The 15,277-nt window shown below is 42.5% G+C and overlaps 1 protein-coding gene and 1 long non-coding RNA gene across 3 annotated transcripts; one reads left to right on the plus strand and one right to left on the minus strand.

The window, feature by feature from the left end:
• The first annotated feature begins 366 nt into the window (after window positions 1–366).
• On the plus strand, window positions 367–14,636 carry CBY2 (chibby family member 2). Of its 2 annotated transcripts, none has more exons than XM_050334070.1 (2): window positions 367–494; window positions 13,430–14,636. In XM_050334070.1, the coding sequence occupies exon 2, from the start codon at window positions 13,556–13,558 to the stop codon at window positions 14,537–14,539; it is 984 nt and encodes a 327-aa protein (XP_050190027.1). In that variant the 5' UTR covers window positions 367–494; window positions 13,430–13,555; the 3' UTR covers window positions 14,540–14,636. The 2 variants fall into 2 exon arrangements, with proteins under 2 accessions (XP_050190027.1, XP_050190026.1); XM_050334069.1 differs by lacking the exon at window positions 367–494 and adding an exon at window positions 10,698–10,935.
• LOC126649700 (uncharacterized) lies at window positions 4,841–5,498 on the minus strand. Its single transcript, XR_007631125.1, has 3 exons — window positions 5,450–5,498; window positions 5,185–5,352; window positions 4,841–4,884 (listed from the first exon to the last, which is right to left on the minus strand). It is a non-coding gene; the product is annotated as an uncharacterized LOC126649700 (long non-coding RNA).
• Window positions 14,637–15,277: the final 641 nt, after the last annotated feature.

Below are 15,277 nucleotides of genomic sequence, written 5' to 3' on the forward strand. Positions count from 1 at the left end.
CACAAGCACTTTGTGCAGTGACATGTATGTGAACTTGTACCTGTGGTTTCTCAGACACAGTACAAAAGGATGTCACTATAATGAAGAGCCACTATCTCTATCATTTATTTGATATGTATATGCAAATGACAAGGCATTTAAAACAAGTATCTTTTTAATAAACTTCATGTTCTGAGCAGATTTTTTTTGTTACCTACATCTGCTTTTCTTTACTTAGGAAGTTTTTCAGTGATTCTGTTGTTTGGGGGTGTGTGGGGGAAGGCTGTATGATGTTACTTCTCGGGTACTGATATTTTACATGCATAATACAGAGGGAATGCTGCTTCAGATTTCTGTGAGTGTCTATGCTTCCAGTGCTGTTTTCCTCTCAAGAACACAGGTATCCCAAGAAAGATAATAGTTTCGTTTGGTATTAACATTCACTTACATCTCAGAAGTGGTTTTTTTAGCAGACCTCCCAGGAGATTTGCAGTCCATCCCTAATCATCACCCAGGTATGTCTGTGCATTGTTGGCAGTTGTGCATCAAAGATGATGTGTTTCAACAACAAGGTAAGCAATTTCTGATCTCATTTGCTCAAGCACGTTTATTGCATCTGAATTTTTGCCTTTAACACAGTACTGACTGGGGCTTCCGTGAAAGAGGAAGTGATTGTTATGTGTAGGTGTAAATGGAGATGACTGGAGACAGTTTCTAAGGGCTCAGTGTTTGGTGGGGTGGAGCCCATGCAAAGAGAAGGAAATGGAGATATTGGCAGGTAACAGAACAAAGAAGACTGCAAGATCTGCTAACAATCACACTGGCCAGAGGAGCTGGAGCTGGACAGACTAGCTACTGTCTAGTCTGTCTGCTTTTCTCTTCTGAGGTGGAGTTGCATGAAGTAGATGCTCATGGTGTGGTCTTTTACTTATATGAAAAGTAAGCTCATTCTGGGAAGAAAATCACAGAACAAAGGTAAATATGACAAAAGAAAGACAAATAATTAGGCAGATGTCTCATTATTTGCAAGACAACATCCGCTGTCATCAGAAAGAAAGTACCTACTCCCAGGGGTGAGAAGAAAATCTGACCTCTATAAAGATCCTGAGTCCAGATGTCAACAAGGACTTTTTTTAACTTTAGTTTTAGCAAGCTTTATGATTGCTGAAGGCTTGGGGTTAGCAAGGCTGCACCTGGTCAATGAGGCTGTGGAGTACAGCAGATAATGGTATCTTTGATCAATCAGGCAAAGCAGATAAAGATGCACTGCAAAAAATTGGCTGGCAAGCCACAGAAATATCTTTCTTATGTCATTCATCAATTCTTGGGATAGTCTTGTAGAAATTAATCAACACTAAAGTGAAAGGTGAGGGAGATACAGGCTGATGACATGTGCCTCGTCTCTAAGATGATGACAGGCTTTGGTTTAGTCATTTCATATGAGGCTTCCCAGGTCACTGGAGTTCCCCTTTCTGTCTCCAAAAGGTGGTCTTGGGATGCAGTCTTCCTATTAGTGTCAGGTAGAAATCTTTGCTAGCAATAGGAGGACAGTCTCCAGGCTACCTTATTAGGTACAGAATATGTGAAAATCACAGCAGCAAATAATACAAAGCATTTCATGGCTCTGGAAGAACTTGGCTGTCTCATAAAAGAAGGGCTGGCAGAGATTCGTCAGCCAGAGCAACTGTTCTTTTCTGTGCAGTTCAAACTTGTGAATAAACATGCAATCAGGCACACATTTAGAGAAGCAGTCATGCAGCTTTCTACAAGCTACAGACTAATGACAACTGGGCTTTAGGCAGGAACTATTTATACATTTCTGTCTTTCTAAGTACAGGAACCAGTGTCCTTGGTGTTTGTCCATTCAGCAATGAGCACCATGGTACTTGGTCTGTGATCACCTGGAATGCACTGACAATCATAAACAATAAATCCGATTCCTGATACTCTGTCTATGCACAAAGTGATTTTGGTAAGAGGAGAGGAAGAGTGACACCAGCACAATGTGTAACCTCAGCGTTTGTGTTATGCAAAATGGTGTTAGTTAACGGGCTGACTGTCACAAATTGTATGTTTATTTTGTACAGAAAGTTTAGATGGATTATGGTCTTTACCACAATTCTCAGGTTAAATACCATGCAAACTGTTTTAATAGGCATCACATTTTTCTGCCAACTCATCCCTGTATACAGGTGGAAAGAAAAGAGCTATCTTTCTCCTAAGCAGAAGCTTAATTTTGCTTCTTATACAGCCAGCTCTGCTCAGACCAGGAGGGATACTTGGTGGTGTCTGACATGGCTGGCAGCTCAGTCCGTATCATATGACATGCTGTAAGAGACACCTTGCAGAAGAGACAGTGTCCCTTATACTGTAAATCAGAGATCCAAAGCTTATGTATGTAAAATATATATTTTTAAAAGCCTTTTAGTTCATTACAACCTTGAATTAGTGTCCGGAGAAAGAGTCACACAATCTTCTCTAAGAGAAATTATTTTAATTTAGTGAGAAAATTAAGATATTTTGGCAAAAGTTTTTACAGGAGTAAAATACAAACAAACAAAAAATAATCACTAAAACCCTCAGTACAAAGACCCATTACACCCACTACAAAAAGTCAATACATCAGCTTTAGTAAAACACAACTCATTGGTTTTAAGTTACCCACAAGAGAAGGAAAAGATTAAAAGAAGAAAAGAGATTAAAGGGGTAACGAGAGAAGAAAGAGAGAAGCAGAGAGAGGAAAGGAAAAATGGTTACCTACAAGATTTGATGCTTCACGTGGTGCAGGCAGCAGGAGAAAAGGCAGAGAAAGAGAGAGAGAGAGAGAGAGAAAAGAAAAAATGGTTATCGACAAGATCTGGTGGTTCACATGGTTCAGGTTGCAGGAGAGAAGAGAAAGCTCACATGGAGTCCCATGTATTTATATATGTTTTCCCTCCCAGGCAGGGTATCGGGTCATTGCCTTCCAGGCCAGAGTGAGTTGTGCTGTAGCAGTCACAGGCTGCAGGGGTGTGGTGTGGGCAGGATACCAGGCAGGTCTGGCTGCAGGGCCTTCAAGTGATGCCATGTGCTCTGCCTGGGCTCAGCCATGTCTGCTGCAGGACCTTCCAGCGCTGCCATGTGCTCTCAGCAGGCCTTATGTGATAAGGCAGCCTCATCTCCAACCCATATCAATAATTCAGCGAGATTTGGATCCAGTATCTCACAGATGTGTGGGGTTCTTTCCTTGTGGGTGGCTAAGAGTGAAAGCTCTACACCAAGTAAGGAACAACAATAGTAATAAAAAGTAGTGTAATGTTTTTTAAAGCTCAATAATTCTGCACTTGCTCCTGCTGAGATACACCTTGCTATGAAGCTTATGTCACTGATGGGACTGTTCATTTGAGCGAGGCAGAGCAGCAGGGACATTATAATTAATAATGCTTAGCAGGAAACAAGTTATTGTGCTTGGGGCAGAAGGGCAAAAACTGTTCTCTATTATTTTTTGAAGAGTTAATTGGTAGTAGGCAAAGATTTGCTGCGTTGAGCCAGCAGGTGCTGCTTTATGACTACATTAATGTTAATGATATCCTCCAGACACATATGAAGACAGGTTAACCTGTTTCTTTCTCATTGCATTTCTCTGGGTGGATGTGTGTTCTGGTTCCAGTTATTTTTCAAGTGCTACCACAGAGCATTTGGACATACAGTGACCCCAGATTTGCACAGATCTTTGCAGGTAGTTTTGCAAAACCACATAACTCTTGTAACCTCTATTCACCTGGGGACAGACTGTAGATTAAAAGATGAGGGAAATGGGTAAAAGGGGCTGCTTCTCTGTCGTAAAATCATTCCTAGGAGTTGCATAACATTTCTACAATTACCTGTTTAACTGTTCCTAGGTGTGCTTAACAATAGTACCTGGGATCTAACTGTTTACTCTCTTTGTTCTTCACTGAAACCTCTATTCTTTAGGCATACCGTTAAAAGAGTACTCTGGCAGCAATTTAAATCCTGAGATGAGCAGGTGTTAAAACTGTGTTCCTCTAAGTAAAGTGTGCCATGGACCATCAAAGCATGATACATGCTAGAAAAGGTAAGCCAGTGGCTCCACAGAGCTTGAAATGTTTTTTTTTCCCTACCACTCTACATCTGAAGTTTAGTTATAAGCCTATATTTTTTTCTTCTTGATGTCCTTTTTGAATATCTAGTTTGACAAAAGTGCACTGTCCAGCATTAAACTTCAGAGATCCTTCAATATATTTATATTTTTCCTAGGATGCTGGTTTTGCACAAGCCCATCGGCTTCAGTAAAAATCTGGGTGCCATGGCAGGCAAAAATGCTGTGGAAGGACAGTCCCGGGAGCTGGGTGCAGAGCCTTTAGCAAAACTCAGGTGACAGAGCTACCATTTGAGAAACCCACCAGGTTTCAGACTGATTTTGAATGCCAAATCTAATTTTTAATAAGATTACCAGGTGGGTCCTGTGCCTTGTTAGAAGTCTGCCTCTGCAGATCTAGTGATAACAAAATGGGAGAACAAGTCTTGCATGCCCATAAGGACTGAGAGTTGTACTCAGCAGTGTTTTCCTGTTAGAATATTGGTACAAGTCCAAGTAAGTTATTTCAAAATTTCTTGGAAAATGAAACATGAGTAATCAGAAAGGGAGAGAAGAGTCTGTATAAAATCTTAGGAGTGAGTGTTGGACTTTACATACTCATCATTTTTAGGAATGGTACCTCTAGGGTGCAATGCTCCTCTAAGATGCTCAGGCCTCCTGGTGAAAGGGAAGGGGTTTGAAAGGCCAAGTCATTTAGGAGAATTAACAAATGTTTACAACACTGGTGCCACAGCCAGAGGTTCAGCTGCTTAGGTCATGGGACTCACTTTGAGAAACCTGGTCCACTTGGAGCCGATGGGGTTCGTCTGTCAGAGAAGGGAAAGAGCACCTTTGGTCATAGGCTTGACAAACTGGTGAAGGGGGCTTTAAACTAATGTTGGCAGGGGAGGGAAACCTCAATCCATCCCACCCCCAAAAGTTTGATGCCAGTGTCAGATGCTCAGAGCCTGGAGAGGGATCACAGGTCAGCAGGAGAGCACCTGAAGAGCAGCACAATGTGATTCTGGCCACTCCAACCAGTAAGTCAGTTTAATGGGGGACCCAGATTAAATGTCTCTATCAAAAGCATGGGGAATAAACAAAAGGAACTAAAGAAGTATACATACCTGCAGGGCTGTGATCTTATTGGCTTCCAGCAGATGTGATGGGGTGGCTTCTGTGACTGGAGTGTTGGAATGAAGGCATACAGGCTCTTCAGGGAGGACAGGATGCGAAGATGAGAAGGGAGTGTCAGCCTCTATGTCAATGACCAGCTGGAGTGCATGGAACTCTGCCTAGGAATGGATGAGGAACCAACTGCGAGCTTATGGGCTAAGATTAAAGGGAGAGCAGGGACAAGTGACGTTATAGTGGGGGTTTACTACAGGCTACCTGACCAGGAAGATTGAGTGGATGAGTTGCTCTGTAGACAGGTAGGAGTGGCCTCATGTTCACAAGCCATGGTTCTTACAGGGAACTTCATCCACTTCTATATCTGTTGGAGGAATAACACAGCAGGACATAAATGATCCAGGATGTTCCTGGAATACACTGATAATAAATTCCTTCTCCAAGCGATAGAGAAGCCAAGGAGAAAAGGTGTGCTATATTGGATGTTGTTCTCATCACCAACAGGATCTGGAAAGGAATGTGAAGCTCAAGGACAGCCTTGGCTGCAGTTATCATGAAGTTGTGGAGTTAGAGCACTCAGGACATTGAGAAAGGCACACAGCAAGCTCACTTGGACTTCAGGAGAACAGACTTTGATCTCTTTAGGTACAATGTCATGGGATAAAGCCTTTTAAGGAAGAGGGGCCCTGGAAAGCTGGTTATTAATCAAGGATCACCTCCTCCGAGCTCAGGAGCAATACATCCCAACAAAGAGGAAGTCAGGCAAAAATGCCAGGAGGTCTGTGTGGATGAATAAGGAGCTCCGGAGAAACTTAAACACAAGATCTGGGTTTCCAGGTTCCTTGATAATTCCTTGAGTTAGTGTCTGAATGGAATTTTTATGTTGCTTTCATGATTCTTCATGTAGCATTGTTTACAGTATAGTGCCTCTTAAGTCCTAATAGCATACTACTTTTTTAAGGTGTTTGCTTCCTCTTCTGTACTGCTTTTAACATAAAATGAAATGGTTAGACTTCAGTTAAAAAGATCCTTATTAAAGTAGGAGCTAGTCTGATAATGACTTAAATTGGTGCGACGTGGACATCACATGTTATTTGATAACCATTCCATTATAATTAAGAAGTGGCTAATAGACAATTAATATACAGGATTACACACTTAGCTAATTAGATTATTTAATTTTTTTTTTTTTTAGATTAAAATGTACAGGACCCCATAAATCACTATTAGAGATCATTTAATAAACTTGAACCCTCAATTTTCTCCCTGTCAATCAGGAATGGAACTACTGACTTTTCCTCTCACCCAGAGAGACTTGTCACATGGAAGAACTGCTGTGCTCAGCATGAGCTGAAATGCCCTCAATTCCCAAATCTTGCATCTGTTTGCAGGACATCACAGCTCAAATCTGTGCTCTCATGTTCTGTTCTACTCGTCAAGACCCACAGCTCCTGCTCCTGCACATGAAATGGAATGTTCCCCCTGTCCCTGTTCCCCACAATTTTAGCAGCCTCTTGCTTTGTGCCCATGAGAGATAGGAATTTTGCACGTGGCTTTCTGTAATCCCTGTCAAGAAGGGACAGTTCTTTTAAGTTCTGCAAAGCTGATCCCATTTAGGTGTCCCATGCAGCAGTTGTTGGCTCAGCAACACCTTCCCTTATAGAGTGCAAGTGTGAGCCAAGCTGAGCTGGAGCTCCCTGCTGGGGTGTGAGGCTCTGTTTTAACCACCTTAATTGAGGAGGCTAAGAACTGCAGACTCCTCAGCACTCCCTGCAGGGAGAGACAGCTGCGCCTTTGGGAAGTGGCACATCATATCCAACAACACTGAGGGCAAGGAAGAATTCACCTGCAAACAGTAGACAACTTTGAGATGTCTGTGTGTAACACCTACATGACAATAAAGTGTTTAACCTCTATTGCAGTCAGCAGAGACCTAATCAGTGCACTAATGAGGGTGAAGCATCACTTGGCTGACAAACCACGAAGGGCTCAAGTCTGTTGTCTGAACACCACTGCCTATTGCTATTTGGGGTTTGTGCATATCAGAGGTCAGGGACAGTGTGTTCAGCACATCCTGGTGGCAGGCCTGTCTCTCAGAGTGTCCCCTGCAGGGCCATGCAGGACACCCCCTGGTCACATGTGGCACACTGAGGTGACTGTATCCATCCAAATTGTCCCTGTGTTCAGAAAGACCAAGGAACTCCTCTGGGTGCAGTGTGAGCTCTGCCCCTCCATCCCCTGCAATGAGCGTGCCTCTGCCTGCAGAACTGAAACAAGTGCACCAATGATAATTTCTTCTACTATTTACTCAACAATAAACTACTAACGGGTTGTTCCAGCAGCACAGAGTGCTCTGTAAATTTTGATCTGATCAGACAGAGCTAGGAGAGTGATAGAGTAATTGGGCTGTGTTTTGTTGGCAAGGCTCACAAGCAGTATATCACAGATGCACAGCACAAAGGAATAGTGTTGACAAGCAATGGCTTAGAGCTGACCAAGAGACTGCACCTGGTTTTGATGAAATTTTTGAAATATTCCTAGCTGAAGTAGAAAGAAAGCGAAGTGGGAATGAGATCTAAGGTAGAACAACACAAAGCCTGACATGTCTGTAAAGTGTCACTTACTAGCAAAAGTCAAATGTTTTGCTTCACCTTGTAAACAACATGTGTATTACAATCATGGATATAAATAAAAGTTGCTTGTAGGGCTTCTTTACTGTCATGCTTTCATGTTCAAGGCACTTTACAAGTAAAAACAAATTTCTCTTGACAGCTTGCATCAGAAAGTCAGTATCCCAAACTCTCTGAGGACCTGAGGAAATGGGGGTATGGGAACAGATGACTTGCCCAGGGTCTTAAGTGAAATTAGGATCAGAGGCAAGGTATGAAAGTAGATATTTCCACCTTTTGTTTCAGCTCTCAGTTGACCCGGTGTTGACAGGAGTGTGCAGAGTTTGGTGTTTGCAGAGCACTGGATGTGTGAGGGTTACCAGTGCTGTGCCAAGGCAAACTCAGCAGCTCTGTGATGGCGTCACTGGAAGGACAATTAGCCTAAATAGAGGTTGACATAGGTGTGTCCCTCAAGCCGTTTATCTGTCTGAAAAAAAGCTGATCTGGAGTTTTTCATTACTGATTTTTACACTGCTGAGGAAGTGCACTCATCTCTTCCTGGGCAAAATACAATACTAAGATATCACCACCTTTCTCTCCAGACATTTCACTGCCTCAAAACCCGAGAAAACATCATTTTTATTCCCTATCTAGTTATTGAGGTCAAGAGATGATTCAAAAGCACTCAAGTATGCAAGAGGCTTTTTAGTGACTAGGTGGGATTTGCATCCAGGCTTAATGCCCTGGAGAACAGTGGATGAGTGTGTGGTGAGACCAACCTGCATCGACATGAACAGAAGCTGGCATTTCAGAAGAACAAATGTGTTTGGGATGGTAGAAAGTGGCAGCACATGCCTTTGCTTTCATCAAATAAATATTTGGGAATATAGCATATTTATGAGCATAGAAAAAAAGAGAAGATTCTCAAAATTTAAAGAAACATTAATAATTTTTTTTTAATTTTTAATTTAATTTAATAAAAACCCCAACAGATTATTTTTAGTGCAAGCACTTTGACATATCTTCTAACCCAAAAGCAAAGCAAGGAAAGGGCTGAACTTTACTGCAGGTACATGCCGCCATTGCCAACAGGAGGGAGACTGGTATAGGGTCTACAGGGTCTTGCTTGCAAGATCTTTGTGGCAGCAGTTCAGACCTCAGTCTTCCCCCCTGCTTTCAACCCATCACTGGATGACCTCTTGCACCCCAGGAAGGAGCATGGAGAATTCTATGAGTGTGTCTGGGATCATACACTGTCTCCCACTGGATCCTTTCTAAAACCAGGTAGCTTCCAAGAAGAAGGACAACAAAATCAGCTGAGCAGCCTGATATAAGGTGTATGGGTGGGATGGGGAATATGGCTTTGATTCCAATTAATATTTAATTCTTTGTATAGTGAAATGTCTTTGGGAAACTGAGCAGTTTGAAGCTCTGGACAAAGCACTCAGCTGGGAAGTTAGGTCAAACCCTTCTTACAGAGCAGGGGTTTCTTGTCTCTTGGCAGGGAGGGGAACACACTCAGCATTATTTCTGCCTTTGTAATCTTGTGAATGACATCTCAGTCCTTTTGAGAGTCCAGCTCGCAAATCAGTGTAGCTGCTATAAAAAATTCTTCAGTGAGCTGTTGCAGCATTTCCAATTCTGATGTATGCATAAACACATTTCATGATATTCACTAAATTTGATCTAAGAATATTGGTATTTGAATTCACCATTTTCAGCAAATAAATGATTTACTAGAAGAGCTTTACACAGCTTTAAGGAAAATACTGCATAAGAAAAGGCAAAGATACACTACCGACTTAGTTCTCCATGGTTTTTGATTAAGCAGGCCTTGTCTGCTGATCAGTCTTATACTGCACTTGTCCCTATTTAAAGCCAGTTTCTAGTCAGCTCTCAGAGTTCTAAATGTTCATCTGAGGTCACTTTCAGTGCCCACAACCTCAGTTCTTCAGAATTTCAGACTGACCATTTCAGTCACCTCTCTTGAAAACTGGTTGCACACGGTAGTGCCCTTAAATTCCCATCTGATGGCAGGCCAAGCACAAGCACTTCATGATGAAATCTTTTCCTTTCTCTTTTGAGGACGTTTTTCTGTTTTCCTGTACAAGCTCCTGGAGCTCAAACAAAGAAGAATGCTCCCTGGGGAGTTGCCATAGTAACCTGCGATTTTTTTTGTTGTCTGAGATTAAATATAAGCAAGGGAGAAATTACAGAGAAGAATTTTATACCCGAGTTTATAATTTTCATATAATACCAAAGCTGAACTGTACCTCCAACTTCCTACAGCAATAACAGTCACCTTGAGGCTGATGTCAACATGGTAATTTTCACTGGAAAAGAAATTAACTGCTGTATTTATTATTCAAGAACTCTGATTAGAAAAAAAAAATCCACATCTGAAAGATGTAGCAAATAAGAAAGACAATGAGATCATTAGAAATGTAAAGACATGAAAGTGGGAATAGCTGCTACAAATAATATCTAAACTTGCAATGCATGAATGCCCTGCATATTCTATTTTCTTCTTAATAGGGTTCAGTGATAGTCTGCTCTTAAACGTATAGTCAAAGAAGAACTTCAAACCCACATTGTCCTTGGAAAATAGCTTAAACTCTCATAGCACTTACAAGGAAATGATTTTTGAATGTATCAGTATCAGTCCAGCAACAAACATAATGGGAAGATTCAAAATACAAACAAAATTTGTTTTAAGAAGGTGTGATGGAGAAAGAATCCAGCCAATCTCCTGTCAGTTATGAGCATCAAAGGCAGATCAGGAAGTCTGGGATCAGGAAAGGGCATGGGAGCCGAGCTAACAGAAAGGTCGTTTCCATGAGAAATAACCCAAAAGAGTAATGCTGGGAAAAATCGAAGACAAACTTGGGATGACAGCGGGGAAGAAGTGCAGAAGTGGGCTGTGCAAGGAGGGTGTGCAGGAGCTCCCAACCCCTGGGGGGGGGGGCAGGTGGCTGCATCTGGGGCAAGGTCCCTGCCAGTGCTCACATCACTGTCAGTCCCCTCTGTCCCCTGCCATGCACTCTCACTGCCCTTGGACACCCCGCAGCAGCAGGACCTCAGATCGGGATGCTTGGCTGTACCATGAGGAGAGGGAAGAGCCCTGGCTTTGGTGAGAAGGTGAGCATGTGCTGCATGTGCAATTTAGTGAAATCAAATTGCCCAGCTTGTCTTGATTTTGTGTGGCTTCCCCGCAGCTGGCTACCTTGCCCATCCACCCCAGCTCCCAGTATTTCCCAGGGTTATTCAGAGATGGGGGGAAAAATTATGAGGGAGGCGGGAGAACTTGAAGTATCTCTCTGAAGCTTGGGTCGATGTGTCCCCTGCAGTGCAAAAGAGCTGACAGAGCCACTGTCAGGTTTAATTGTCCCCAAGATAATGTCCTTCAAGGCCGTATATATTATACATTTCTGTTTATCCTGAAAATATGCCGTCTAAACACTTTAACCGTAAGTGACTTTATCAACTCTAGCTGCTGTCACATCATACGCAGTGGCAGGTGGGTCTGGGCTTATGATGCTGGATGTTTTCTGCATCTCCTCTGCATACTTAAGGGTCTGTTCCCCACGTGACTAATTTGCCCCCTACCCCTGTCTTTGGGCTGTTGCGGGAAACAGAATCCCAGAATATTCTGAGATGGAAGGAACCCACAAGGATCATTGAATCCAACTCTTAAGTGAATGGCCCAATGGGACTGGGCACCCCAATCGAATGGGATGTGTCAGAAAGGCTGCAGGGGAAAGGGTGCAAGGGAGGGAGCGATATATGGCTCTGAAAATATGTGGTGTAACTCAAAACAAAACTGTCAAAAAAGAGATTTTGGGGAAATCTCTTTTAGCAGAGGAATGGTACTATGAAAACAGAAGTCTGATGTGTGATTAAGTAGCAGGTGATGTGGAAGACAACCCTGAAAGTCAGATGGAAACCCTATTTCAGTAATATCAAGTGTTACTACAAACAGACCTATATTGCAATAACCCTCTCCTATATCAGGGAATTTTGGACTTTAAATGAAGCAATAATTTTATGAGCATTTGGACAAGCTTGGTAAGGGGGTGAAGGATGCATCTATCAATATTTGCTCTCAGAAGTAACCTGGAGGAGCCTGGAGATGCAGTGCTGTTTTGTGGAAATGACAGGGAAAGGGGGGAAGCAACAGGTTTTGAAAAGGAGAGGGCAAAAATAGGACAGGGGGTGCACAGTGTGATGGCAGAGCTGGAGGAGGTCATGTGTGGTGGTCACCCTGTGCTTAATGCCTGGGGCAGAGACATGAGGGCAAGATTCATGGAGGTAAAACTCTCCTCATGAACACAAAGGCAGAACTAGGCTTTCCAAGGAACAGAAGGGCAGCTGGGGAGAGGAGTAGACCTGAGTGAAATTTGACAAGTAATTTCTTTCTTCTTTTTTTAACTAGAAAATGGTACATTTGTTCTGCTAGAAACATTGTGCAGAAAGTCCTAAGAATTCCAACAATTTGGTTATAAAAATAGTTCAACCTTAGTTCAAGTAATTTCATCATGAAAATCACACTAATTTAATTTTGTTTAAAACTGCAGAAAATAAGCTTTTCTTTGGTACAAAACATTTTTGATTATTTGGTTGGATGTAAGAGACTGAAATCCTTCATTTGCCTAGGTTTACTTCTGACTAGAAGGTGATTTAAGCTGCAATATTTTGGGTAGAGGAAAGGGGGGAAGAGTGTTCAGCAGATAAGTCTGAGGTTTCTGTGACTGAAATGAGAAGCATTAAAGGTGAGGCCCCGCAGTATGGATTTTAGAGATGAGTTTTCTGATGATGCGAAAAAGAGGCAGATGGACTGTAGGAAAAAGATAAGCAATCACTATTGCAGGGCTAGAAAGCAAGAAAAATAACAGAGCTATCAAAGGATATAAAGAAAAGGGTGACAGGAGAAATGAGAAAGAAAGATGCAGAATTATCTGTGGCCTGTGACAGCGTTTGGACCGTGGTGATGGGAGCTTGTCAAAAAAACATGCAAAGAGCAACAGAGCTGTCTTGGTCTTGATGTCCCAGGGCTGTGGTTTGGAGTTTGAAATTATCTGTGCATAGTGTATCACTCTATGCTCTTCCTGTTCACAATTCTGTGGATTTTAAGATCAAAACTGCCACAGCACTTTTGCGGTGTCTAGTTAACATAGGCTACTCAACATCAACAAGAAAATCCTGATCTCAAGGCCAGTTTTCTCTACAATCCTTTAAAAATGTTTTATTTTGTAAAGTTGTTTCAACCTCATAACAATTTTTAATTCGTTTGTCTGTCAGTCATTTGGGAACAGGTTATTCTGAGGCAAAAGATATTCTTGCATTTTACTCCATTACAGGTCCATAAAAATGAGGTAGAGAGAGACGAAGGGAAAGTCCAAGGTGTTATCAACAGCTTGTAGTGCTGCCACAGGGGTGCTTTATCTACAAATGCCAATTTTCTCAGCTTCTGTAAGTTAGGTATCTGGTGTATTCCTTACCCTTCAGAGTCAAAGGGGCACCACGGTCAACTGTGAGAACTGATTTATTTGCTTGTTTCTGTCGTTAATGTAGTCTAATTCTGATTTGGAATTTTGGCAGTAAGTTTATGCATTTGTATTCCCTGTTCTTTCAGTCCTAATCCAGCTTCTCCAGGCCCAGTGTGTCACCTACTCCTTGACAGTGGGCAGTGGCCCCTTGCAGAAGTCCTGGAAAAAGCCTTTTCACACAGCCCTCCGCAATTTTTTGTTAAAGAAAGGCCATGACTGCATTTGATTTTAAGAACCAGAGCATGCAGTGTACAGAGCCTGAGACAAACTATATCACCCCTCAGATGAAATCAAGGGATCAGATGTTTGTCTTTATTGATGGTAAATGGGTGAATGAGATCTACTGCCAGCCACCCTTTCCTTCCCACCAGAAACACTTAAGCAAGAAGGCACAGAATGAGTGGAGCATCTGGGAGGAGAACAGAGCACTCTGGCAGGAAAACCAAGTCCTTCGCATAAAAACCAAGATGCTCTGGGAAGAAAACAAAGCTCTACAATGTCTCCAGTCACAGAACAAAGCTGTCCAGGTTATTTACACTGATGCTATTCAGCAAAGCCTCCAGAACGAAAACAAGCCATTTCCATTCTTTCAAGAGAGTACCACAGGTTTTCGGTTCAGCCCAGGCAATAAAGCTCTCCAAGCAGTCCAGGAAAAGAATAAAGTCTTTGAAGATTTCCAGCAGGAGAATAAAGCCGTCCCTGTTACCTGGAAAGACCAAAAAGCCATCACAATCCATAAAGGGAGCAAAGATGCCCCCTCAGATCTTCAGAAGGACACTGATACCATCACAACTGTGGAAAAAAGTGACACCGCTCCAGTCCCCCAGCAGAAACATGAAGGTAAAAAGAAGAGCACTACTCCAACCCAGAATAAGACCAAGTCTACCACAACTACACCGGGTGAGCATGAAATCCTCCGGGTTATCCAGGACCTATGCGAGCTCCTCCACAACTTCCTGAAAATGAACCATCTCTCTGGGGAGAAACAGGGCTGTCACAATCCCTATGACACGGATGGATCCTTCCAGGAAGATTACAATAAATTGAAGTTGCAGCTGAATGCTGTGAAAAGCACTGTGTCAGACATTAGGGCTCAAATGGAAATGCTGGAAAAGGAGATCATTGCCATCACTTCCCCAATGTATGAAGAAGCAGAACAGAAACTGTCAATTAAGCATCAGCTTGGGGACACATGAAGCTTGGTGCTAAGACCTGATAGTTCAATTACTGTGAAGGTCTTCTCCTTTTTTTTTTCTGTAAACCTAATAAAATCCCAGTAGATCTTGAAGACAACTGGGGAACATTGTGTTATTCCGAAACTTTCTTGTACTACTTAGATGCATTTCAACTTCTGGTTATATGGTGTGAGTGACTGTCATGAATTTGCCTATAGGCAGGAATCATGTTTTTCAGCTTTCCCGCCTCCCCCAAGTTTCTAATAATAAGGCCTAGATCTTCTTCTGGTGGGCACTTTCTTTCTTATGGGTGGCCAAGTTCAATGGCTGAGCTGTATCTTCTGCCACGCACCAGCATTCCGTCTTTCATTCAGGGTAAGCAGTGGATTATGGAAAATGTAGCCTTCCAGATGACATGGACCCATGAAAGAAAATGGGACACAGAAAACCACACTATATATGCCACCTTCTTTCTGGGTAGGCCCCATTATCTTCACGAGCCCTGCTCCATCACCCAGTGGGTTCTCGTTGACCAGACCACTGCAGGCTGGTAGAAAAGGGCTGACCTCTCTGCACCTTGGTCCTGCTGCTGCTTCTCTTGGGATTGTCACACCTTGTCCTTGCAGTCCCTTTTTGTTTGACTGTCTGATAATTTTACTCCTGTGTTTTAAACTGTTGATAACTGACATCAACTCAGCAGTCCCCCCGCCATGTGTTTTCTTCAGGTTTGCTTTCAAATCTTGTACAACTTAGCAGCCA

Source organism: Myiozetetes cayanensis, unplaced genomic scaffold (genome assembly GCF_022539395.1).
Source record: "Myiozetetes cayanensis isolate MyiCay16 unplaced genomic scaffold, myiCay2020 scf5-8, whole genome shotgun sequence".
NCBI lineage: Eukaryota > Metazoa > Chordata > Aves > Passeriformes > Tyrannidae > Myiozetetes > Myiozetetes cayanensis.